The 26,637-nt window shown below is 48.9% G+C and overlaps 1 protein-coding gene across 2 annotated transcripts; it reads right to left on the bottom strand.

Moving 5' to 3' along the window:
- Positions 8,283–20,839, bottom strand: BOLA3 (bolA family member 3). 2 transcript variants are annotated; one of them, XM_003481180.4, is made up of 4 exons: positions 20,397–20,586; positions 17,694–17,817; positions 15,256–15,344; positions 8,283–8,667 (listed from the first exon to the last, which is right to left on the bottom strand). In XM_003481180.4, exons 1-4 carry the CDS (start codon positions 20,448–20,450, stop codon positions 8,602–8,604), a joined length of 333 nt encoding a protein of 110 aa, XP_003481228.1. In that variant the 5' UTR covers positions 20,451–20,586; the 3' UTR covers positions 8,283–8,601. The 2 variants fall into 2 exon arrangements, with proteins under 2 accessions (XP_003481228.1, XP_020943023.1); XM_021087364.1 differs by lacking the exons at positions 8,283–8,667; positions 17,694–17,817 and having other exon boundaries at positions 15,255–15,344; positions 20,397–20,839.

Below are 26,637 nucleotides of genomic sequence, written 5' to 3'. Positions count from 1 at the left end.
AGAGGATTTGCACTCTTAAATTGGCACTGAGGCGGGGGGCTGGATAGTCACAGGTGTAGTCAGCTACCAAACCCAGTGTTTAATTATGCTCAATAATGAGATTTACCCAGAGATCACAGAGAATCAGCTGTAAGTGGGTCAGAAGGAAGGTATCAGGTTAAGATACACTTTTTTGGGGGGGAGGCTTTGAAAAATAGCTATTTATGTCTTTCCTACTTTTCAATAGGAAAATTAGCTTCTTGCCTATACTTCGTGGGCTCATTTCATAAGTTCATCTCAGAGGATCAGAAAATGGCAGAAGGCCTCATACTTGTTCTGGGTGGCCCATGTTTCAAGGTTGCTGCAGTTAAGTAGCTTACATTCTACAAAGGCGACCAAAGTGAGATGTCATGGACTTTACTTAATGACACACGGACTTACAACTATGTATACAACTTAAAAAATTTTGTAATTAAAATTTATTTTAAATTATTATGTCTTTACTGACATAATATTGATAAAGCCACTTATCTTGATCCAGACCTCTTCAGGGAATTGTTTCAGTTCTTGATTTTTTTTTTTTTTTTCTTTTTAGGGCTGCATCTGTGGCATATGGAAGTTTCCAGCCTAGGGGTCAAATCAGAGCTGGAGCTGCCAGCCTATGCCACAGCCACAACAACGCCAGATCGGAGCCTCATCTGCAATCTACACCACAGCTCACGGCAACACCAGATCCTTAACCCACTGAGCGAGGCCAGGGATCGAACTTGCGTCCTCATGGATCCCAGTTGGGTTTGTTACCATTGAGCCACAATGGGAACTCCAGTTCTCCTTTTTCAGTATTGTAGCAAGAAAATCAGTTGACCCTTAAACGACAGAGGTTTGTTTTAATGAGCCACAGTGCTCGTTAGAGTAGTAGATTAACTGCTTCTGGCATTTAACCAAGTGAATGGGAAACCAAAGACATTAAAATCTGACCTTCTTATATCCATTTCCAAACTGTTAACTCTCAGAAAAAGCAAACTAAACACTGAAAAAGCCTAGGACAGGGCAAGTCAACATTAGCTTTTGAAAAGCCTGCCTTGGAAAACAGCCTGTTCTTTCAAGTTTTATTTTTTTCTTTAGGATTGTGCAAATTTGTTTCAGAAAATAGCTCAATGGGTTTGTATAGACCACAGGTTATGTATATAAACTTAATGATCATTAAGTCGTAGCCTCAGTAGTGAAAACAGATGAAGATATGGGACATCGACTAAACAGTTCAAAATATTTAGTAGCTTCAGTTCCTTTAGTCAATGCCTGAAGTATTAGAGGAAGTATTGAACAATTTCCAAAAGCATCAGAAATTTCCATTTCCATCCAAAGTATTGTTTTTTTCCATCAGTTTTCTGTTAAATAATAAAAGGAAAATCTCAGCTTGTTTATAAAGTTTTATTCCTTTATTTTATAGGTTAAGAATAACACACCTACTGGTTAATCATGCACGTGTTGAAGCCTTTCCTCCATAACCTTGTTTACAAATCTACCAAACCTCACTCCAGGCAATACCTTCCTTTAAATTTATCCTGTTTGGGAGAAGCTGCTACGTCCTGAGCTCCAAAACTCAGGGCAGTTGTTTCCTTTTCAATATGCCAGTGCATTATTTTGGTGTGCTAAGATGCGATTAGTTAATGTTTTCCAAAATGTTTAGAATAACCTTCAATTGGCCAACTGGATCGTGACTCCTTTTGTGGTTTTGTTTTTAAAATTACTTTCAGTCAAACACATCTATAATTTGCCCCAGGAAACATATTTGTATGTACTGCTATTTAAAAACTAAATCTTTTTTTTTTTGTCTTTTTGCCTCTTTTAGGGCCGCTCCCGTGTCATATGGAAGTTCCCAGGCTAGGGGTCTATTCAGAGCTGTAGTCAACGGCCTATGCCAGAGCCACAGCAACTCGGGATCCAAGCCGCGTCTGCGACCTACACCACAGCTCGCGGCAACGCTGGATCCTCAACCCACTGAGCAAGGCCAGGGATCGAACTTGCAACCTCATGGTTCCTAGTTGGATTCATTAACCACCGAGCCACGACGGGAACTCCTAAAAACTAAATCTTCAAAAAAGAAAAAAAATGAAATTCTGAGTAACTGTTGTGGCAGAGAAGATCCTAAGGAGACAGGACAACTAAAAGCAATGTGGTGTTGTAGAACAGATACCTGGGAGAAGACATTATGGAAAAATGAGGGAAATCAGAATACATTTTGGGCTTTAACTTGTGATACTATATCAATGTTGCTTCACTAACTGTAACAGATTCACAATGCTAATGTAAGCTGTTAATAAGAGGGGTAACTGGGTTTAGAAAAACTGGACTCTTGCCTCAATTTTTCTGTAAATCTAAAACTCTTCTAAAAATAGTTCTGTTAAACTGTTCTATAAACTGTTTATATATATTTTTAAAAAGGGAGTTCCCCTAGTGGCTCAGCGGTTAAGAACCCAACTAGTATCCATGAGGATGTGGATTTGATCCCAGGCCTTGCCCAGCGGATTAAGGATCCAGCATTGCTGCAAGCTCTGGGGTAGGTTGCAGATGCAGCTCCCATTTGGCACGGCTGTGGCATAGGCTGGGAGCTGCAGCGCCAATTCAACCCCCAGCCTGGGAACTTCCATATGCTGCCCCGAAAAGAAAAAAAATCTATAAAACCCCTAAAGCGATTACTTGACTTAAGTCGTTTTAACTTTTTACCTTTTATCCATTTGTTTAGTTGGTTATTCTGCTCCCTAACGTCCTTTCGTTTTTATAACTTTCTTTCTTGCCATGCCTGCAGCATGCAGAAATTTCTAGGCCAGGGATAGAACCCTAGCTGCAGCAGTGACCCAAGCTGCTGTAGTGACAAGGCCACCAGGAAACTCCAACATGATTCTTTTTACTTTTATTCTAAAAAGAAAAGAAACTGGCACCTTTTACTTGTATCCTCTTACTTGCCTCTCTAATAAACCTTATATTTTTCTCTAAAAAAGATTAAAGTGCATAAATGTTCCCTTACATTCATAGTGTCAGGGCATTTTACCATAGCCTGAGATCAGTTCCCTGAAAGGAGGTACCTAACCGACACACTAGATCCCACCAGCGGTACTAGAGCAAATGCAAATCCAAAAGGCGTCCAAAGCTGGTCTCTGGCGGCGAGGGGCGGAGACTCTGCGCGGCCGGGGGAGGGGCGCCGGCAGCTGCGCCTGGGGGTAGGGGGCAGGCACTCAGGGCGGGGAGGTTGGGGTGAGTGGAGGGCTAGTGGGGGGCTTGGGGGGGTTCTCTGGCGGCTGGGAAGCCGAGGCCGCGGACCCCACGCCGGGGTCTCCGCCGCGCGCCAGCAGAGTCGTGGCGAGGAAGGGCAGGACAGGAACGCGGGTCCGCTCTGCTCCCAGCGGCTCCACCGCGAGGGTCGAGGCTCCTGGGCCCGAAATCCCGCGGGCGGGTCACCACCCGGGGCAGGCGGGCCCTCCGCCCAGGTCAGAGAGGGGCTGCGCCCAGCTCGGGGATGGGGCACAGCCGCGTTTTACTTTGTGCACTAGGGGCTTGGGAGGCCGCTCCTCCCCAGAACGTGAGGAAGGGGTGGGGGGGAGCCGTCCAAATGACGCACGTGCAGCAGCTCCCCAGAGGGCAAAGGGGGTGGGCTGCGCAGGCCTCACCCAGGTAGGGGCGGAGGTGAGGGTCTGGGGGGTGGGGCCGACCCCTGGGGCTCTAAGGAGTCCCGGCGGTTCACTCTCCCCACCCCTCCCTCTAGCTGGCCTCTTGGACGCGGGAGGGACCAGGTGTGGGTATTTTTAAGCTAAAGGAGGTAGTTCTGAGTTGCCGGAAGATGGACAGTGACTCCATCTTCTTGTCTCTTGTCGGCTCCCTCCTAACTCAGACTTGCCATGCCCCTCATGACACGTCCCAGGTCGTTTTGGACTTTTTTTTTTTCCAACTTCAGCTTCTCCTTGACGGACTCTCTCCAGCTTCCCCGATTTGAACCAGATTTGTTTGCCCAGAGCTTTCCACCAGCCATTAGCTGTCCTTGGGTCATTTACTCACCCTTTCCAGTTTGCATTCCCAAGAAAGGAAATTGAATCTATTGACTCCTGGTCACTGGCAGTGTCTTGGATGGAGCTTTGTGGTCCCAGTCGCCTCAGGTTGGAGGCCAGCCTGTCCCCCTGACTGCTAGTTGGGTGCTCTAATCAGGGGTGAGAGGGGCAACCACAGGAACCCGAGGAAAAAACAGGCCTAGGGAGGGCTGTGGACCAGGCAGTGTCCCTTAGATTGACTTGCTTAGTCAGCAAGCACCTACCCTAGGAAGCTTTGGATTTTCCACTGGAAAACTGTACAGTTTTTAAAAGGGCACTTGACTCAAAAAATGCATCATCTTGATTCAGCAGTTCTCACGAGCAGCACTTAATCTGAAAGCTGAGTTGGCTGTATCAGATGCAATGTATATACTGTGGCCATTAACATTCAACAATTTATTCTTTTTATTTTTTTATTTTTTGTCTTTTTCTCTTTTGTTGTTGTTGTTGTTGTTGCTATTTCTTGGGCCGCTCCCGCGGCATATGGAGGTTCCCAGGCTAGGGGTTGAATCGGAGCTGTAGCCACCAGCCTACGCCAGAGCCACAGCAACGCGGGATCCGAGCCGCGTCTGCAACCTGCACCACAGCTCACGGCAACGCCGGATCGTTAACCCACTGAGCAAGGGCAGGGACCGAACCCGCAACCTCATGGTTCCTAGTCGGATTCATTAACCACTGCGCCACGACGGGAACTCCTAAACAATTTATTCTTAATCAATTAGAAACTGATTCCTCTTCCAACCTGACTTTTTTTTTCTTGGCCACATCCACGGCAGGCAGAAGTTCCTGGACCAGCAGTATCAATACTGGATCCTTAACCTACTAGGCCACCAGGGAACTCTTCCCAGCTTTCCTTTTAATTTGGGGGTAAGGACAACTGTGGCGGGGGTGGGGTGGGGGAGGCAAGGATGGCTGCTTTAAAAAGTTCCTGCCAGATTTAGGAGCAGACATGTGGAAGTGGTAGGACTGACCCATTTCACCAGGTCTAAAGCTTCCCCTGGGGTGGAGGAGAGGTGAAACAGAGGGAAGAGTCCCAGTCTCTCCAATGTCCCCACACTCCTAGGAGGCCTCCTAGATCCACTGACCCTTTCTTCCAGCTGAGAATACCTGTTATTTTTGTCGCCAGTCTCTGCTTTGGAGAATAGAACCCCTCCTCCTTGTGGCAAATGCTCCTCCCTCCACTCCAAACCAGAGTCCAGGGAAGCTGCAGTGATCTGATTCCTGGACTCCAGCTGATTAGTCCAGGGTGGCTCTTGATTCCTACCAGGCTGAGCAGAGGCCTTCCCTGGCATCCTTTGATGTGGAAGTTGGAAGGAAAGTCTGTGTCTTCGTGGCCATCACACTAAGATGTAAAAATTAAGAGCTACTGGCAGTCTAGTCAGTCGTATACTGGTAGCATATGGTGATCGCCCGTTTGCAGTGAGACACTAAAGCTGATCGCAGAGAAGCAGACGAGACCAGGTGGCACTGGTGTTCCTGATGTTTAGTCGTGCCCCTGTCCTTCCTGCAGTTTGGCTTTTTAACCCTTTGGTTTGTGTAATCCCCAGTGTTCCCCTAGTGATGCCCAAGCGTGTGAGTTCTCTAGAGCTGCGTAAAAATGTAGCCCAGAATTTCATGATTTGAAACAACACTTATTATCTGCCAGTTTCTATGGGTCAGGAATTGAGAAATAGCTTAGCTGAGTGGCCCTGGCTGTTTGCAGTCAAGGTGTCAGCTAGGGCTACGGTTGACTGTTGACAGACTGGGAAGGATCCACGTCCAAGATGAATTGCTTTTGTCTTGGCGTAAGGTTTGGTCCTGCTGCCGGCAGGCCGACTTCATCAGCTATTGGTAGATCTTAGTTCCTCAACACGCGGACCTCTCCACAGGCTGCTTGAGTGTGAAGCTACCTTCCCCCAGAGCAAGCGATCCAAGAGGGCAAGGAGGAAGCCACAGGGCCTTTTATGGCCTAGCCTCTGAAGCTGCAGTCACTCGCACTTTATTCTGTTCTTTAGGAGGGGATCGCTATGTCCAGCCCGCCCTCAGGAGGACAGTCAAGCTCTACACAGATAGTCAACAGGTATCGAATTTTGAAGTCTCTGTCCTCACGGGCCACTGCCGCCTTCTTGCCTCTGGGACTTGTCTTAGGCATCTCCTCAATATACCACCTATAAGCTGTCCTCTGGGGTGAATGGCTTTCAGAGGTGCCCTGGCCCTTAGGAGTTCTGTTTTATCTTGTCTTCTCAGCTGATACAACTGAGTGAACTGGGGTTCCCACTGTGGCACAACAGGATTGGCAATGTCTGTGGAGTGTGAAGACGTAGGTTCAATTGCAGCCGGGCACAGTGGGTTAAAGGATTTGGCACTACTGCAGATGCTGCATAGGTTGCAGCTGTGGCTCAGATCTGATCCCTAGCCTGGGAACTCCCTGTGCTGTGGGGCAGCTAAAAAGGAGAAGAAAAAAACCCCCAACTGAGTGAATCAATTTCATGTAAAAGGCAGTTCTGCCTTGATAGGACAGCAACCCCTCCCCCACACTGTGGGGTTAGAGAATCATCTTAAACCAAAAGAGGGCCATAGTATATGCAAAGAATATTTAAATTTGTGCTGCTTCAAAACTCTGGGGCCCAAGGTTGTTTTACCTATATACTGTTATTTCTTAGGGAGGTAAGAGGGGTTTTAAGAACTGATAGTGACCACTGATTTCTCTAGTGGTCAGTGTGAAAGACAGAGGAGGAGGTGAGGATGGAGTTCCCTTCATGGCTCAGTGGTTAACAAACCCAACTAGGATCCATGAAGATGCAGGTTCGATCCCTGGCCTTGCTCAGTGGGTTAAGGATCTGGTGTTGCCATGAGCTGTGGTGTACGTCACAGATGTGGATGGGATCCCGCATTGCTGTGGTGTAGGCTGGCACCTGTAGCTCTGATTTGACCCCTAGCCTGGGAACCTCCATATGTCTCAGGTGTGGCTCTAAAAAGAAAAAAAAAAAATTGTCCAGGAAAGAGATGGGAGCAGGAGGGCAGGAGCCACACTGTGAGAGGTGAGTGAACCCATCAGGGCTCTTGGTTGTAAGCAGCAGACACTGACCAGGCCTATGTGAGCAGAAAAGAATTTAGTGACAGGATATGAGGACAATCAGAATTTCTGGGAATACCAACGAAGCAGCTTCTGAAAAGGGGCTGGAACAGGAAGACTGTGGCCAGAGTCCACTTTATGCTGCAGACGCTGTGACTATCACTTTGGACTCCAGAGACCTGGACACTGCTGCCTCAGCTGCCAAAATGGACACGCCACTGCCCCTGCTTCTCAGCGTCCCTTGCTCCCAAGGCAGAGCCACCTGAGTCTAGGTCATTGGCCTGCACCCTGTTTGCCAAGGAGCAGGAAAGCAGGCCTTTTTAGCTTCTGTCATGGGAGGTAGGCTTGACCTCCCAAGGTCAAAGAAGACCCTGATCCAGGCAGCCCAGTCTCCTCAGAATCCGCTCAGGAAGGGAGAAACTGAGGGTCCGAGATCACTGTTGCAGAGAAGTTTCAAGGGGGAGAATTGTAACTAAGGCAAGAGCAAAGTCAAAGGATCTTTTCTTTTCTTTTTGGCAAGATTAAGGGGCTGGGAGTTCCCGTTGTGGCTCAGCAGGTTAAGAACCTGACTAGTATTTGTGAAGATGTGGGTTCAATCTCTGATCTCGCTGGTGGGCTAAAGATCCAGTGATGCCACAAGCTTTGGTGTGGTCACAGGTGCCGCTTGGATGTGGCATTGCTGTGGTTGTCATGTAGGCTAGCAGCTATGGCTCCTATGGGAGCCCCTAGCCTGGGAACTTACATAAGCCATGGGTATGGCCCTAAAGATTAAGGGGCCTGAGCAGTTTCATAGTGGAGAAGAAATAAGAAAGTTTCTTTTTTTAGGGCTGCACCCGTGGCACACGGAGGTTTCCAGGCTAGGGGTTGAATTGGAACTGCAGCCGCCAACCCACCCCACGGCCACAGCAATGCCAGATCCTAGCCTTGTCTGTGACCTACACCACAGTTCACGGCAACTTGGGATCCCCAACCAACTGAGCAAGGCCAAAGATTGAAACCGCGTCCTAATGGATACCAGTCAAGTTCCTTACTGCTGAGCCACAATGGGAACTCGTAAGAAAGTTTCGTGATAAGACAGAGGCTGGCACTGTATTCTGCCTCTAGAGAAGGACAGACCTGTTCAAAGACGAGACCACTCTGAACAAAAGAACACACTCCTGAAATAAAGGAACTAGAAGCATTACTAATGACTCTTCGGAAATTTCGCATAGTTCTTTCTTGGTCTGCTCCTGTTAATTACATTATCCCCATACTGAGAATGTCGCCTCGCACAGAGCAGGATTCAATAAATATTTTTGCAATGAAAAAAAAATTTAGTTATCTGTTGCCTTCAACATCTAAATAGATAACATAGTCTTCTATAATTATAATATGGAAATGTCTATGAACAAAATAGATAACATCCTGGTCTGATGCCTTAGGAAAGAATGGTGTCCGTCAAATTCATCCGAGGTGCAAAAGCAGCAGCTACAGCGCCGGGCGTAGTCAGTGTTTGGGGACAGAGGTAAATATCCGCAATCCGTGCATGCCTTTGATTTCTTCTTTTAATGCCTAAGGAAGCAGAGAAGAATCGCCATGTTTTGTACTTGGCATTGATTACAAGAAGCCTCCATGGGAGTATTTTTATATAGCTCTATCTCTGTAGGAGACTTTGCACACACTTTTCTTTAAACAATTTTTCCTTTTTTTGTGTGTGGGGGGGACTTTTTTTTTTGGAATCAGTATTTACTCTGGCTCAAAAATCAAAAGGCATAAAAAGGTACACAGTAATGTTCCACCCCCGACAGGAGTTCCCTTCGTGGCGCATGGAAACGGAATCCAATTAGTAACCATGAGGTTGGCCTCGCTCAGTGGGTTAAGGATCCGGCGTTGCTGTGAGCTGTGGTGTAGGTCTCGGACACAGCTTGGGTCCTGCATGGCTGTCGCTGTGGTGTAGGCTGGCAGCTGTAGCTCCCATTCGACTCCCTGGCCTGGGAACTTCCATATGCTTCGAGTGCGGCCCTAAAATACAAAAAAAAAAAAAAAAAAGAAAGCTCCCCTCCATACCTGTCCCCCAATTTCCACCTCCATCCAAATAGAGAACTGTTGTTACTTTCTTGTGTTAATATGAATATATTGTCCACCCCCACTACCTTTTTAAAACACAAATGACAGTATTTCAAACACTTGTGCTACACTCTGTTTTCTTCTAACACTGGGGATTTTTCCATGTCAGGCATAAAACACACCCTCATTCTTTTCTGTATCAGCATAGTGTTCCATTATATGGCTCTATCATAACATTTTTGTCTATCCTCTAATGACAGACTTTTAGGCTGTTTCTTGTATTTTGCTATTTCCTACAAAAAAGACTTATTATTACTATTACTTTTTAATTTTATGGCCGTATCCAGGCCAGGGACTGAATCCAAGCTGCAGCTGTGGCAATGCTGGATCCTTTAACCCACTGTGTTCGGCCAGGGATTGAACCCGAAACCTCCACAGCAACCCAAGCTGCTGCAGTCGAATTCTTAACCTACTGCGCCTGCGCCAAGGTGGGACCTCCTAGAATAGTTATTCTTCAAAACCATACTATTTCCTCAGTTTTACTCTGGATCAGAAAATAAAGTTATAAATTAGGAGGATTGTTTAAGGCTACAAACAATGCCAGGACCCAAGTGTAAATAAACTGCAATCAAATAAGTATTTAGCCCCTGCAGTACCAGGAGACAAGCTATAGTACCTGATGAGGCATGGGAGTTTATGCTCAGTGCAGGCACAGTAATCAAAGTCTTTTATTTTTTTTTTTTTTCTGTCTTTTTGCCATTTCTTGGGCCACTCCCACGGCATATGGAGGTTCCCAGGCTAGGGGTCGAATCGGAGCTACAGCCACCGGCCTACACCAGAGCCACAGCAACTTGGGATCCAAGCCACGTCTGCAACCCACACCACAGCTCATGGCAACGCCGGATCCTTAACCCACTGAGCAAGGCCAGGGATCAAACCCACAACCTCATGGTTCCTAGTCAGATTTGTTAACCACTGAGCCACGGCAGGATCTCCAATCAAAGTCTTTTAATACTAGGCCCAAGACATCACAGTGGGGTAGGCATTTTTCTTCAGCCTGTCCAGCAACCTCCCTTCTCCTGGGAAAAGTCCTTTTCCACTGTGTACTGCTGGTGGGACCACAAACTGACCTGGTATTGAGGTAGCTGTGTGCCCCTGACCCAGCCCAAATGGTCCAGGGGTGGCACATGACCCAAACTGGGCCAATCAGCATCTCTCCCTGGGCTTTTCCGTATAGAACTCTCTCTATATTGTGCTTACCTCCTTTTATTGTGCTTTGGTTTATGGTGTTTTGCAGATACTGTGTTTTCTACGAATTGAAGGTTTGTGACATCCCTGTGTTACCAGATGATGGTTAGCATTTTTTAGCAAAGTATTCCTATTTTTTTTGGCCACACCTGTGGCATGTGGATGTTCCCAGGCCAGGGATAGAACCCAAGACATGGCAGTCACAACACTGGATCCTTAACCCACTGCATCACAGGAGAACTCCTAAAAAAGTATTTTTTTTTTTTTTTTTTTTTGTCTTTTTGCTTTTTCTAGGGCTGCTCCAACGGCATGTGGAGATTCCCAGGCTAGGGGTCGAATCGGAGCTGCAGCCACCAGCCTACACCACAGCCACAGCAACTTGGGATCTGAGCCGAATCTTCGATCTACACCACAGCTCACGGCAACGCCGGATCTTTAACCCACTAAGCAATGCCAGGGATCAAACCCGCAACCTCATGGTTCCTAGTCAGATTCGTTAACCACTGCGTCATGATGGGAAATCCCTAAAAAAGTATTTTTTTAATTAAGATACATAGATTGCTTTTTTAGTAATGCTAGTGACCACTTGACAGGTAAGAGTATAATGTAAGCATAGCTTTTATATGTACTGGGAAACTGAGAAAACTGATATGACTTGATCTATTGCAGTGGTCTGGAACCAAACCCACAATATCTCTGAGGAATGCTTTATACTGAAATACTGTTGCTTGGAGGCAGCCTGGGGCCATGTTCCCCACCAAGAAGAGAAAGCCGGAGTTCCTATCATGGCTGAGCAAAAACAAATCTGACTAGCATCCATGAGGACGCAGGTTTAATCCCTGGCCTCGCTCAGTGGGTTAAGGATCCGGCGTTACCATGAGCTGCGGTGTAGGTCACAGTCACAGCTAGATGCGGCGTTGCTGTGGCTCTGGTGTCAGCCGGCGGCTACAGCTCCAATTCTACCCCTAGTCTGGGAACATTTACATGCCGTGGGGGCAGCCGTAGAAAAAGATAAAAAAAAGAGAGAGAGAGAGTGAGTCAGCCAGTGAATCACAGACAGAACCTGAACCAGGATATCCTGATGTCCTGGCCACCCCTGGTTTCCCTTGGGTTCATGTCCAGCCCTGATGCCAGGAGCTGTGGCTGTGTGGGGGAACAATGAGCTGCCCCATCATCTCCATATTCACAAAGAAGCCCTCTCAGCTCTGCTGAGAAGCAGACATACCCCTATAAAAAGCCTCGTGTCACTGCTGGGGTCTGGGAACACAGACCCCTGGGCCATATGCTCTCTCTACTCTTGTTCCCTAGAGGCTCTCCTGTGTCTGAGCCAATCCTTAAAGCCAGTGACAACTTCACGTGAAGATCTTGGACAGCAAAGCCATCCAGGCCTTGACCCCTAAGCCCTGCACACTCCCCCTCCCACAGCCTTCCCCCAGCAGAGGGCTCCCAACACAGGCCACATACCTTACAGCTACAGAGGGCCTTAGATCACTTGGGTCACTTTAAATAGGGGAGGAAACTGAGGCCCTGGTATGCAAGTGACCTGGCCGTCCCACCATTTTTTTTTTTTTTTTTTTTTATGTCTTTTTAGGGCTGCACCCAAGGCATATGGAGGTTCCCAGGCTAGGGGTCAAATCGGAGCCACAGCCACAGCAATGCAGGATCTGAGCCGAATCTGCAACCTACACCACAGCTCAGGGCAGCGCCAGATCCTTAACCCACTGAGTGAGGTCAGGGATTGAACCCACATTCTCACGGATGCTAGTTGGGTTTGTTCACTGCTGAGCCACAATGGGAACTCCCCTACCATTTCTAAGATGTGAGTAAACATTTTTCAGCAGCAACCATGCCTGCAGCATTAGCTGGGTGCTGGTGGCACAGATGCAGAAGGCCCAGGACAATGAAAAAGGGAAGGTAAGTACCTCAGGCCCACAAGAAATGGACTCAGCACAACAGTGAGGGATGCCGCCAACCAGAGCCAGCTCGGCACTGCCGTGGGGATTGGTAGGAAGGAGCATTTGCTCCTGCACTGGCCATTTGTGGAGGAGGCAGCCCAGGAGCTGGGCAGCTGGGAGTGGAACAGGCAGGGGATAGGGCACTTGCCCAGGTGGGCAAGGTGAGGAAGGGCTGGGAACCTACCTCAGTTCACTGGAAAGGGTCAGGGATGGGCAGAGGAGATGGACCGAGGATCAGAAACCCCAGGCGGGGAGGGTGGGCCTGGGCTCTGCGGGCACCCAGGGTGCCCCCTGAAGGGCTCTGAGGAGGGCAGAGGCACCCTTAGGGGAGGGTGATGGGTAACAGGCAGGAAAGAGGCCAAAGAAAGGGAGAGAGGGCCACTGCTATTTACCAGACGCCTTCCCTATGCCACCTTCCCTGTGCCAGCACGAGGCCAGCTCAAGGCCAGCACGAGGCGGGCACGTGGCGTCAGTACCTCCTGCGATCTTCACCAGTGAGGAAGCTGAGGCTCCCGTCTCACTGTGACGTGGACGGAACAGCTCCGCCCAACACACAAGGGAGCTGGGTGCCCACTCTCCTCCCTGTGGCTGCTCCCCGGAGTAGGGTCAGGATGGATAGGGAAGGAACACTTGTTAGCTTGCTGTCCCGGGGACCGGCCCAAGGCAAATGCCAGTGACAATTTCAGAAGAGAAGGCTGATGAACCATGCGAGCTGGAAGAGTTGGAAGCCACGAGTTGGCAGGTTTGGTGAGTTCACTTGCCAGGGTGCCGCAGGTGATCACAGGGGTGCCCTGTCCTCAGGGAACCAGGCAGGGCTGTCTGATGAGAAGCTGGGGGGCAGGAGGGCAGATTCTAGCACCAGATACACCAAGTGACCTTTCTAGGATCCCTTGGGCCTGAGACCCTTCATTTGCCCAGGCAAGATCAACAAGGAGAGCTTCGCTCCAGCCCACCAAGCCCCCCTACCTGAGCCTGGGCACCCCCACCCCCCAGCTGTCACCCACCCCCAAAGAAACTACTTGCTCGGCAACCAGGAGCTGGGGAGTGGAACCTCAGGAGCAGAGTCTGGTCGCCTCTCTGCTTTCGACACTCCACCCCCAGATGGGCATCCTCCTACGTGAGAGCCTGTCTGAGGGCTGGTTCCTACCACCTCTAAAAGGCGGGCGGCTAACTCCCGGTCTAGCTTGGACCCCTGCAGGCCAATAGGCTTCCTCTTTTGGACGTTTCATTTTGCTCCTCCCCCCATGGAGGAGGGGTTCTCCAAAGCCAACATCCTCAAACGTAATCGCTGGAAAATGTCCGCAACCCCATCAGTAGGTTGAGGCACATGCCCGAGAGCCCTTCCAGTTGCTGTGGCCGACAAGGGCTTCTGCAAGGTCCGATCTGGGCAGAGGTCCAGATTCACAGAGAGATCAATGGGCAGGGGCCAGAGGGACGGTCCAGAGAGAGAGGGGCGGGGCAGAGTGGTCTGGGACACCTGAACTTGACCCTCGTGACCAGAGCTGAGCTTTACAAAAGCTCAATTAGTTCGCAAAGTCCAAGACTTTCCACAATGATGTCAAACACACACCGGCTGAAGCGGGGAGTTTACAGACACAGGCCAAGGGGTCAAGGCTGGAGCAATTTCGCTAGAGTAAGCACAGATCATGAGTACCTTGGGCCTTAGTCTGGTAAAATCTGATGTCACAGACCCCTGCTGTCACAGCTCAATCATGCTGTGACTCCGCTTCCCCACCAGATAGTCCCTAAAGAGGATAAAAAAAAAATCTTCAGGAGTTCCCATTGTGGCTCAGCCGTTTAAGAACAGAACTAGTTTCCATGAGGATGTGGGTTCAATCCCTGGCCTTGCACAGTGGGTTAAGGATCTGGCATTGCTGTGAACTGTGGTATAAGTCATAGACGCGGCTTGGATCCCATGTTGCTGTGGCTGTGGTGTAGGCTGGCAGGTACAGCTCTGATTCGACCCCCTAGCCTGGGAACCTCCATAGGCTGCAGGTGCAGCCCTAAGAAGAAAAAAAAAAAACACTTCCAATCTACAAAAACATATATCTTTTTAGTACTCCGGTGTTTACAAATATTACCTACTATTTGATATGCAACAATAATAGTAAAACATTGGTAGCTTTACACAGGGGAATGCAAAATACCTACTGGATGGCTTGTTATTAATTTTGAATACAATTAATATTCCCCAGAATCCAATCCCTGGAACTATTCCAGATTATAGCTTTCCTGCTCACATGACTGTGGTATTGCATTACCCTTCCCTAGGACTGACAATACAAGGCCATCCCTCCTCGCAGGCCCTTTCACACACGGAGACCAGTGGTCCAAAAGCACTGCTGCTTATGTAGTTCCCGTCGTGGCGCAGTGGTTAACGAATCCGACTAGGAACCATGAGGTTGCGGGTTCGGTCCCTGCCCTTGCTCAGTGGGTTAACGATCCGGCGTTGCCGTGAGCTGTGGTGTAGGTTGCAGACGCGGCTCGGATCCCGCGTTGCTGTGCCTCTGGCGTAGGCCGGTGGCTACAGCTCCGATTCAACCCCTAGCCTGGGAACCTCCATATGCCGTGGGAGCAGCCCAAGAAATAGCAACAACAACAACAACAACAAAAGACAAAAAAAAGACAAAAAACAAACAAACAAAAAAAAAAACAAATCCAACTAGGGACCATGAGGTTTCAGGTTTGATCCCTGACCTTGCTCAGTGGGTTAAGGATCCGGCATTGCCGTGAGCTGTGGTGTAGGTCGCAGACTCGGCTCAGATCCCGCAGCTACAGCTCCGATTAGACCTCTAGCCTGGGAACCTCCATATGCCACGGGAGCGGCCCCAAATAAGGTAAAAAAAAAAAAAAAAAGAAAAAAGACAAAAGCACTGCTGCTTCTACTGACCTGATTTACCATCTGGTGCTGCTGGACAGTTCTCTTCTCCTTAAATTCTTCTGATTCGATTTGAATTTCATACATTGCCCCACAGCCTCCTGAAATAAACGTGATGTGAAAGTGTCTCCATTATTAAGTTCCAGCAGCCACAGTTCCTTATGTCCTTGAAATAAGTGCCACACAATCCAAAGAAGGTCTGAATGTTGTTAAGAAACATCAGAAAGTTGCTAAGACTGTTAGGAAAAGATCCTGGCTTATAACCCGACCACGTCCTCCTCCTGGCAGGTTGTCTCGATCCAAAGTGTGCTCTTCCTTTTGCAAAGCACCTGCACTACACCGGATTATTTCTTCTGGGATAGGAAAGATAAGGCACAAAGCATGCAAAGCCTAGGGAATGGAGGCTTTCCTAGTATTTCCACCTATTAAGCCAGCAAATGACATGGAAGAGGGCGGGAGGGATTGAATTTCAGTGTTCCACCTTCCAAAGGACCAGAGATTGGTATTTTTTTTTTTTTTTTTTTTTTTTTTGGTCTTTTTAGGACCGCACTCTCGGCATATAGAAGTTCCCAGGCCAGATGTCAAATCGGAGCTGTAGCTGCTGCCCTACACCATAGCCACAGCAACACCAGATCCTTAATCCACTGAGTGAGGCCAGGGATCGAACCCGCAACCTTATGGATACTAGTCAGGTGCATTAACCGTTGAGCCACGATGGGAACTCCCAGAGATCGGTATTTTTAAAAATGCAAAAATATACTAAAATTTGGTTTGAAAACTGTGTGCGATATTATCCAAAAGAAAAGGAACAGGGAAGTGTGAGACAGGGACACAGCATTACATGCTGAGGACATGCTAGTCACAAAGCTGGGCTCTATAGCACCACCCACCCTACAAGCAGCAGAGGGTCTCCCCCAGGCTGTGGCAGGAAGGGGGTGGCTTTCTAGGGATGCTCTCGAGGTGGGGTTTGTATGAACCCAGCCACCTGAAGTCCCAGCTTTGTTTTCAGAAGGTTGGAGAGTTATTGCTGATGACTGATGATAAAATGTCCGCTCTCGCATGGACAACACGAGCAAGAAAGAAAGCCTCCCTGAGCTCTTAGCTCCGGGCCACGTGCCATTTATTCCACAGGCTTGGTTAAGCCTCTCTCCTGTCTTCTAGGAGTCCAAGCTTCGGTTAAACCAAGGTCCCCAACCTTGGTGCCCTTTCTGCACTCCACACAGGGCTGAGCAGAGCCAGAATGGGGGTGAAGTTCCAGCTCTGTCTTAACTGGGCCTGAGGCAGGTCCAGAACTGGTGCCATCAAGACTTTTTTGCCTTGGGACCCCTGCAGAGGGGCTCACCCAACCTCCTAGTCCAGCAGCTCTTTAGACTGCTTAACTTCTTAGAGCTTCCGGAATAAAAACTACTTTCGAAACTTTCTCCCAACCAATGTTCTGTTCTCAGAGAAGCCTGGGAGCGCTCACAGCAATGCAGAGTGACAAATGCTGTGTCTGGCTGTGGGAGATGCCGCTCCAGACCACTGTTCCACATGCATGTCTAGATAAAGGCCTTATCTTCCCTGTTCTGTCGGGGCAGAAGCCGATTTCCCAGCCTGCTGCTAACACAGTCAGCCTGAACTTCTTCGGGGCCAGCGGCCACCTGAGAAAGGCAGGGCCTGGCTGAGGCTGGTAACCAGGCTCACTACAGTCTTCCCGGGGTCCTGGGTCCACCGCCTCCTTCCTGTGAGGGGCTGGGCAGGTTCTTTGGCCTCTCTGGGCTCGTCTCCTCATGGGAAAAATGAAGCAGTTAATATACTCAAAAAGACAAAAATCTGCCTGGGGTCTGTTCTAGTTCTGGTATTCTAGGGTGTCAGATGAATGTGGGGAAATTAAAGTAAGGCTCATCTTGAAGTCAAATTAAGATTGTGGACCTGAGCCCCAGGGAGACTGAGGGACCTCACCTGAGCTGGCAACCATGAGCCCTTGCAGCCGGGCCTCGTCCCCACAGTTTCCCTCTGATGCTCCTGGCAGCCTCACCTCCACCCCATCAGTGGGGGCGAGACCGAGTCCTATCTGTCCAAAACCCACACATACCAAGGGAGTTCCCATTGTGGCTCAGCAGTAATGAACCCAACTAGTCGCCCATGAGGATGAGGGTTTTCCATCCCTGGCCTCGCTAGTGGGTTAAGGATGGATCCAGCGTTGCTGTGAGTTGTGCTATAGGTTGCAGACACGGCTTGGATCTGGCGTTGCTGTAGCTGGTGTAGGCTGGCAGCCATAGCTCTGATTCAGTCCCTAGACTGGGAACTTCCATATGCTGCAGGTGTGGGCACCCCCCCCCAAAAAAAAACAAAAGCCTTATGTGTGGAAAAGCCAGAGATGATGAGTTCCCACCAAGCCTCCTGCTCTCTGCCCCTTCAGCAGGTAAAAATCCTACCAAACTGTGGGAGAGATGAGGGAGAAATCTTACCTGAAATGTCAGTGACTTTGATAGCTGTAGCTCGAGGAAATTTTTCTTTGAGAATTTGGGTCACTTTGCGCTCCCCCTCAGTCTGCGAGGCAAACATCCGCTGGGCAGAGTGGAGAAGAGGGAGCTGCCACAGAACAGAGGAGAGTCACTGTGGTGGTGGGGGGGGGCTGCCCTCCCCCCACAAGGCAGGGCCCCAGGCTAAGGCAGGGCAACTGCACTGTGTTCCGTTATGCTCCCCAGGAGGCAGAACAAACTTTATTTTGAGGAGGGAATGGAATTGTAAATAACTCACTTTGATGGTAGAGACAAGGCCCCAAACTTCATTCCATAGGTGTTTAACTAGTGATAATGTTATGAGAGAGACACTATCATGATGACTTTTTTTTTTTTTTTTTTTTTTTGCTTTTGAGAGTTGTACCCAGAACATGTGGAAGTTCCCAGGCTAGGGGTTGAATCAGAGCTCTAGCTGCCGTCCTATACCACAGCCACAGCAATGCCAGATCTAAGCCGAGTCTGCAACCTACACCACAGCTCACCACAATGCTGGCTCCTTAACCCGAGGAGCGAGACCAGGGATCGAACCCACATCCTCATAGCTCCTAGTCAGATTCGTTTCCGCTGAGCCACAAGAGGAACTTGTGAGGACAGTTTTATGAGTGAGGAGCCTGATGCACTAGGTAATGTCTAAGGCTGGATCCATCAGTAGATGCAGAACCAGGAAAGGCCAGGCCACCCGGCTCAGTCATTACCACGTACTGATGAGGCCAAATGCCACCCACCCTTAGGCCTGATTAACATTCCACATTCTCTCCAGTGGGATGTACCCCTTTACCTATTGCTTGATAAGCCAGCTACCCTTTGCAATTCTTTTTGTTTGTTTGTTTGCTTTTTAGGGCTGCACCGGAGGTATATGGAAGTTCCCAGACTAGGGGTCCCATCGGAGCTACAACTGCCGGCCTACACCACAGCCACAGCAACGCCGGATCCTTAACCCGCTGAGCAAGGCTAGGGATCAAGCCCAAGTCCTCATCCTCATGGGTCCTAGTCGGATTCGTTTCTGCTGCGCCACAATGGGAATGACCCTCTTTGCAATTCTCACTGGAGAGAAGAAACAGAATTCTGTTAAAGGACCTGAAGGAGGAACCTTATTAGATTTACCATGGGCAGCAGCACTCCCCCTCCCCCTATGGCTACCCCAAGGAGCCAGGGCTCCTGATGGGAATGTGTCTCAACCCTTAGCAGACGACCAGGTCAGCAGCCCCTTGACTGGGTTGAGCACATGCTGAAAAGGGAGAATGAAAACAGAGCATGGCAGGCCTTGAATGTCAAGCTAAAGACTTTGGGTTCTGTTAGACAGATTCTTGGTGTCAAAGTAACAGTGCATTTGAAGATAAGTCAGGAAAGATGCCCATACGAGAGTATCACTACAAAGGAGTAATATCAGGCAGCCCCACTGGAGAAGGATGGTCCTTAGAGCGCTGTTCATCAAGGGCTGGTGCTGAAGGTACCATCCCTTTATCCCCTTAGTCCTGCTCATCCTTAGGCCTTTCCTGATGGCCCAGAGCAGGGTCCTATGTTAGTTAAAGAATCTCAGATCACCTCCTTTAAATGCCCTGTGCACTAACTCTTTCACCAACTGGTCTCAGAGGCCAAGACTGAGTCTGTCCTGTTCTGCAGTCTTCCAGAACTGCCCAGGGCAGGCCCTCCGGAAGATGTGGGTGATGGATGAATGAATGAATCAATGAACAGGGGAAGAACCACGTGATTCAGGGCATACCTATGGATCACCAGCAAAGAAATCTCGATTCTAACACTTAGCAGAAATGCAGGTCAGGAGAAAGATCTGACTTGGGAGGGAGACTGAGTGCTGTATGTGACAGACACTTGATGTTGTGGGCCTGGGTAAGATGGGGTGGGGGGGTTAGGACCTCTCCTGAAGCCAGTGCCCTGGGGGACAAAGGCAGAGGGTAACCAGGTGGCTCGGAAGAAGCAATCACTAAGGGGTCAGGGTGGTTGGCACTGCTGACTCCTTGGGAGAAACCTTCCCTCATCTCAGCTATCTGCAGGCAGTGGCTTTTAAAAACCTAGCAATCTACTGACAAAAATCTCCGGAATGCGGACTGTCCAGGCTGGAAGTCACCAGGAGAATTGCTCGTCATGCCTGGGGGAGGCAGGTTCAAAAGAAGAAAGAATGTGAGAAGAAAGCCAAAGAAGTGGATGAATCAGAAAGGGGGAGAGAAAATTCGGAGAGCGCGTGGGGAGTGCCCTCTGCGGGCTTGCTACTAGGGGAGTGTGGGATTTGGGGAGGGTCAAGGTCACAGAAGCCGGGCGGACGTTCTGGAGCCCAGACCCAGCCACAGTCCCTGGCATGCACGCCGCGACTCCCGGCTATGCCTCCCACGTCTCTGGTAAATCAACACTGCTTGGTCCGTGGCCGCCGTATTCAGAATGTTTGCGCATCCGTTCCCCTCGCCCTCCACCCCCGCCCTGTTCGCGGGAGCTCCCCCAGCCCGCGCCGGGCCTGACACTTCGACTACGCGTAGCCGGGCCCGCTGGATGAACGAACCAACGGATGAGAGAAAGAACGCGGAGGCCCCCGGCTCGGCGCGCCGCCCTCCGCGAGCGGGTGCTCCAGCTCTGGCCGCAGCCCGCCCCGCGGTCTCCCGCCCCGGCGAGAGCAGCCCGGCCCCCGCCCGCGCTCACCCCGCGGCTCCCGCGGAGCAGAGGCGCTGCCGCGGCCGGGCTCCAAGCAGCCATGCCCGGCCGACGCGGCCCGCCGCCCGAGGTCGCCGAGTCTCCCAAAAGGCGCGGAACCCGGAACCCGAGCCACCTCCGCCGTGGGCGAGGCCGCCCCCTGCCGTCTGGAGGCCGGGAGCCGCCCCGCACGCCCGGGGCCCCGCCCTCCGCCTTCTCTCGCGAGCAGCCTCCGCTGCCCAGGCTGGGGACAGAGCCAGTACCCGGGGCTCCATGCAGCCTTCGGACTTCCCCTCGTCCCAAGGACCCTGGTGCCCTAAGTGGACCGCCGCTGTGCCCACTCACCACCCCACACCCTGCTGTTAAACGGAGGGTCTTGGGGGTTCCCGTCGTGGCTCAGCGGTTAACGAATCCAACTAGGAACCATGAGGTTGCGGGTTTGATCCCTGGCCTTGCTCAGTGGGTTAAGGATCCGGCGTTGCCGTGAGCTGTGGTGTAGGTCGCAGATGCGGCTGGGATCCCGCATTGCTGTGGCTCAGGTGTAGGCTGGCAGATTAGACCCCTAGCCTGGGAACCTCCATATTCCACAGGAGCGACCCTAGAAAAGACAGAAAGACAAACAAAAACACAAAACAAAACAGAGGGTCTTGGGTTTCTCCCTCCAGGAAGGAACCAGGGAAGGATTCTAAAGAGGGGAGTCATTGTCAGATTTGTGCTTTAGAAAGATCACTGAGGAGCGGAGACAGTAGGGGGCTGAAATTGGAGAGGAGGACAGAAGTCCCAGCTTCTGTTCCGAAGGAGAGGGGAGACCCAAGGGGAGACCTGGTAGCAGGGATGGGAGGAGTAGATTGAGACACCTGGGAGGAATGGACTGGAGTGACCGGCTGAAAGTAGCAGGGCTGAAGGTGGCAGGGATGAGGCTCAGGTTTCTGACTTGGATAGATGGAGGAGGGCTAGGCGTGGGATGATGGGGATTGACTAACTTGGTTTTGAATTTGCCTCAGTTTAAGGTGCCTGCAGGACACGGCTCAGCAGAGGTGGAGGCTTGGAGTCACAGACCTTGGCATTTTGAGAATGCAGGGGAAGCTGACACTATCAGGGACGGATTGTCAGCAAATCTGCCCCATGTCTGGAATACTTCAGACAGTTCGAAGCAGAAATTCAACCAAGCCCTTTCTCTCTCTAGCAGTATGTGCATATAGCATGTGGTCTGGTATACCGTGAAGGATGAACCAGCTCTTTTTACTCTTGCATTTTGCCTATGCAATCAGTATGTTCACTGCTGCACTTGGATGGGTTGTGTAAGCAGATAGGTAGAAGGTCCCGGAAACAGAGAACCAGGCATGGATTTTTGACATAAGCCATTTTCAGCCTGTCATTTGTGATCTAAGCCTGGCCACAAGGGTTAGATCTTGGGTCTCAGTAATTAATGATCTTAGGGAAACAGAAGTATGTGGGAACAGACGGACTCTTACCAGACAAGAGAAGTAACAACAGCAAAGATAGTAAATCAGTTGTAAAGACTCCCAGTTCTGCTTCAACAGTAGATTAGCCTGTCACACACTCTTGAGCAGTTTTGCAGAATTCAAATACCACTCCCACCCACCTCAAGCTCTCAGCCTCCAGATCAACTGAAAGCTAATGAATGATGTTGACATTTTCTGACCCTTGTGACTTCAGCTAAAACTTAGACTCTGTCAACCTCTGCCCAAATTCTAAACCAAATTCTCCTCTGCTCAAGCCCCTTCATGAATATGCATGTACGCTTAGCTTAAAACTTCCCCAGTTTTGCTGTTGGGAAGGTCCCTGATGTTCTCCCTACTTGCTGCAAGTAATAAATCCTTCTCCCCGTCTTTGACATGGTTGAGTCATTTGGCTTGACACTCACCAAGAGGCAAACCCAGTTTTGGGATAAAAGTTGGAGGAACCTACAGTTGTTTAAAGTGGTCAGCTAAAAATGTGCTCATTCAGGAGTTCCCATTGTGGCTCAGCAGATTAAGAATCCGACTAGTATCCATGAGGATGCGTGTTCGATCCCTGGCCTTGCTCAGTGGGTTAAAGGATCTGGAGTTACTGCAACCTGCAGCATAGGTTGCAGATGAGGCTTGGATCTGGTGTTGCTGTGGCTGTGGTGTAGGGCAGCAGCTGCAGCTCCAGTTCGACAGCTAGACTGGGAACTTCCATATGCTGTGGGTGTGTCCCTAAAGTGACCAAAAAAAAAAAAAAGAAAAAAGAAAATGGAGTCACTTATGTATGCTAGGCCACACTACCAAACTGGGGTTTTATATCTAACCTACCTAATTAAAGCTTCAACGTCCCCCAGAAATGTAGTCTTAACTGATCAGTCAGGCATTTTCTGGTCAGCACCAATAAGGTAATCTGTTGCATGGGCCCCTTCTGTCCCCCATATGTAGGTTAACTTTATCTGGCCTTTAAAAACATTTCTGGGAGTTCCCGTCCTGGTGCAGTGGAAACGAATCTGACTAGGAACCATGAGGTTGTGGGTTTGATCCCTGGTCTCGCTCAGTGGGTTAAGGATCTGGTGTTGCTGTGAGCTGTGGTGTAGGTCGCAGACAAGGCTCGGATCCAGTGTTGCTGTGGCTGTGGTGTAGGCTGGCAGCAACAGCCGCAATTGGACCCCTAGCCTAGGAACCTCCATATGCTTTGGGTGCAGCCCAATAAAGACACACACACACACACACACACACACACACAAAGACAAAATAAATAAATAAAAATAAAAACATTTCCCTTTCAGGAGTTCTCATTGTGGCTTAGTGGAAATGAATCTGACTAGTATCCGTGAGGATGCAGGTTTGATCCCTTCCTGGCCTTGCTCAGTGGGTTAAGCTGTGAGCTGTGGTGTAGGATGCAGATGCAGCTCAGATCTGGCCTTGCGGTGGCTGTGGCATAGGCTGGCAGCTGTAGCTCCGATTAGACCCCTAACCTGGGAACCTCCGTATGCCATAGGCACAGCCCTAAAAAGCAAAAAAAATAATAATAATAAAATAATACATTTCCCTTTCTGTAGCCCTTTGCAGCTCCCCTTTCCTGGCTAGATGGGATGCTGCCAGTAATTTGTCATTCAATAAAGCCTATTAGATCTTTAAAATTTACTCAAGTAAATTGTTTTACTCTTTTGGCCTTTGAAATTTCTCCTTTGGGTTACAATAGCCTCTTCTCACATTTTTTTGCTTGATTCCTTAAAAATAATGGTTGATGGGATTAGGGATAATTTGCTAACTTTTCATTTTTCTTCACAGATGTAACTAAAACTGCCAAAAATATTCTTTCCAAAGTAGTGGTGAACCACCGCTATGCTACTCTGACCACAGAATGAGGCAGACCCACCCCCAGCTCTAGGAGTGGCACATGACCCAGGCATGGCCAATCAGACTGAGGGATTGATTTCCTGTTGGTCCCATGATCTGGGCCAGACCAATTAGAGTTGGTCTAGGGACTTTGCTGGAACTAAGTAAAATAAATGATCATTTGCAACTGGATTGCTAAATTAGTGGAAATCTACTCCAGGGAACCATCTTTGCAATCACGTGGGCAGTGCCACTTTGCAAATGAAGCAGACACAGGAGAGCTGAGGAGACATGTTTGACATCATTTGTACAACTGGAAAGAGCGCCAGAAATGAGCACCAAAGTCATTTTAGTTGGTTTTGTTATTTGCAAGTAAGAGACCATTGTTAAACTCACTAATTTGTATTTGCAAAATTCCTCCTTTCCTTTACTGAGAATCAGTACTTTTTTTTAAGATTTTTTGTTATTTGAGGTCCACACCTGCGGCATATGGAGTTTCCCAGGCTAGGGGTTGAATCAGAGCTGTAGCCGCCGGCCTACAACACAGCCACAGCAATGTGGGATTCCATCCACATCTGTGACCCACACCACAGCTCATGGATCCTTTAACCCACTGAGCAAGGCCAGGGATCGAACCTGCATCCTCATTGATACTAATCAGATTTGTTTCCCCTGAGCCACAATGGGAGCTCTGAAAATCAGTACTTTTGCTCAAACCTTCTTCACCCCCATAGTTTTGACAGCGGCTCACGTTGTTATTTTGGACTATCACTCTGCTTTAGTATCCTCCTCTTAACCTCAGCTTACCACACTGCTGTCAGGGCCACTGGAAATGAAAACGTGTCCATTATTTGCTTACTTAAAATCCTTGACGCATCACCTGTGGGTAAAAAAACCCAAGTTCTTTTATGTGATTTAACCCCTACCTACCTGTCCAGCTGAAACACACCCTTCAACAATACAGGACTGCTTTTACCTCCCTTTACAAACAGCATAATTTTGGTTATGCAGTAACTACCCATCTTTTAGGGCAGTTCAAGCTTTATCTTCTCCAGGTAGCCACCTCTGATTGCCCCACACTAAACTAGGAGCTCACAACTTGTGCGTAACTTTTTTACACAAACAGCCCTTTGAAACTATCAATGTCTGTGTCTCTTTTCCCCACTGGTTCACAAATTCCACAACAGGATCTTGCTTTAGTAACTGCTAGCAAAGGCCTGGCCCAGCACTGGACAAAAAGGGAGAGCGCTGTGATGACTCAACAGAACTGACAATGGTTTAGCAATTCTAGTGCCACCATTGAACATGAATGCTTTTAGAAAAGATTTTAGAACCATCTCACCCAAGATCTTGGGCTTCCAAATTAGTTCCAACTTCACAGTTCTCATACAATTTTTTTTATGACAGCAGCAAATAAAAGGCCAGTTTTACTTTATGATTAGAAGTGCAATGCCCTTCATCTCAAGAAATGGGTCTATCCCTTCTGCATTTACTTTTTTTTTTTTTTTTTTTTTGTCTTTTTGCTATTTCTTGGGCCACTCCCGAGGCTTATGGAGGTTCCCAGGCTAGGGGTCGAATCGGAGCTGTAGCCATCGGCCTACACCATAGCCACAGCAATGCCAGATCCCTAACCCAATGAGGGAGGCCAGGGATAGAACCCTGGTTCCTAGTCAGATTTGTGTGCCCTGCGCCATGACAGGAACTCCTGGAATGATTTTTTTTTTTTGTCTTTGTCTTTTTGCCCTTTCTAGGGCCGCTTCCACAGCATATGGAGATTCCCAGGCTAGGGGTCTAATGGGAGCCGTAGCCACCAGCCTATGCCAGAGCCACAGCAACGCAGGATCCGAGCCGCATTTGCAAACTACACCACAGCTCACGGCAACGCAACGCCGGATCCTTAACCCACTGAGCAAGGCCAGGGATTGAACCTGTAACCTCATGGTTCCTAGTCGGATTAATTAACCACTGCGCCACGACGGAACTCCCTTGGAATGATTTTTAATTGCAGTCATTTTATAGAGCCTCCTAGCACCCTTGAGCCCATAGAATTTTTACAAATGCAACTCAGAGAAAGAGACTTGCCTCACTGTGTATTCAAAGTCTGAACTGTTGTGATGTTGTTTAAAAAATAGTGAAAAACTCCTAACGTACTTCTCCACTGCCATCCCCTCCCCAGTTTGCTCTAAGGATTAAGTAAGATAAAGTTGCTAAAAGACCCCTAAAACAGGCAGGTTCCTCTAAGGAAATGATATTCAAAATGCTGGTCAGCCATAAAATGCTGGTCAGCTTGGCCAGAGTCTGAAATCAATAATCTACTTCCTTCAGTTAGCAAATCTACCAAAAAGTGTCAGCTGAGCTAAACAGTGCACTCAGATACTTACATTCTAGTGGAAATTCATCTTTTCACAGAACAGGAACAAAAAGCTCACAGATCAGCAGCCTGTCCAAAGTTCAAGCTTTTGGACTCTAAAGGATTTTTCAGCCAATTTGTGAGCTCTGAACCCCAAGTAAATATGAGAAACTTCTTCTCAGCCCTCTTGCAGCCAGGACAGAGGTATGTGACCTAAGATCTGCCAATCAGAGGCGCAAATTTACGTTTTTGATTAGGAAGAGACACCAAAGGAATGAGGTGTTAGGTAAAATCCTTTATTCTGGTCAAGGCAGATGCAGCTGGCTTTTGGGAGGAGTTAAGGCTGACTGATATCTAGTGGCCAGCAATAACAAACCTACCCCAAAAGCATAGGTGCATTTACTAGGGACGGCCCAAAGCATGGTTTGCACAGTTTCTGGCTGTGCAGCTTCAAAGCCAGACTCCTGCCCTCCCAGTATTATTTGAGTGATTCTTCTACTCATATAAAGTTTGAAATAGCTTTTATACTTACCCATTAGACACTCTTAGAAATTTAACTAGGCATTTGTAATTTGGTTCTCTCAAAATA

Source organism: Sus scrofa, chromosome 3 (genome assembly GCF_000003025.6).
Source record: "Sus scrofa isolate TJ Tabasco breed Duroc chromosome 3, Sscrofa11.1, whole genome shotgun sequence".
NCBI lineage: Eukaryota > Metazoa > Chordata > Mammalia > Artiodactyla > Suidae > Sus > Sus scrofa.
Note: the sequence above shows the minus strand (reverse complement) of the source record. Positions and strands in the feature narration are given on the sequence as shown.

What these genes read in the sequence shown, in the direction of transcription:
- BOLA3 (XM_003481180.4), bottom strand. Translation starts at nt 20,450, where the DNA reads ATGGCTGCTTGGAGCCCGGCCGCGGCAGCGCCTCTGCTCCGCGGGAGC. An exon ending in CAAAGTCACTGACATTTCAG is followed by an intron (nt 15,345 to 17,693) that starts GTAAGATTTCTC and finishes CGTTTATTTCAG; the next exon opens with GAGGCTGTGGGGCAATGTAT. An exon ending in AGCACCAGATGGTAAATCAG is followed by an intron (nt 8,668 to 15,255) that starts GTCAGTAGAAGC and finishes CTGCTTCCTTAG; the next exon opens with GCATTAAAAGAAGAAATCAA.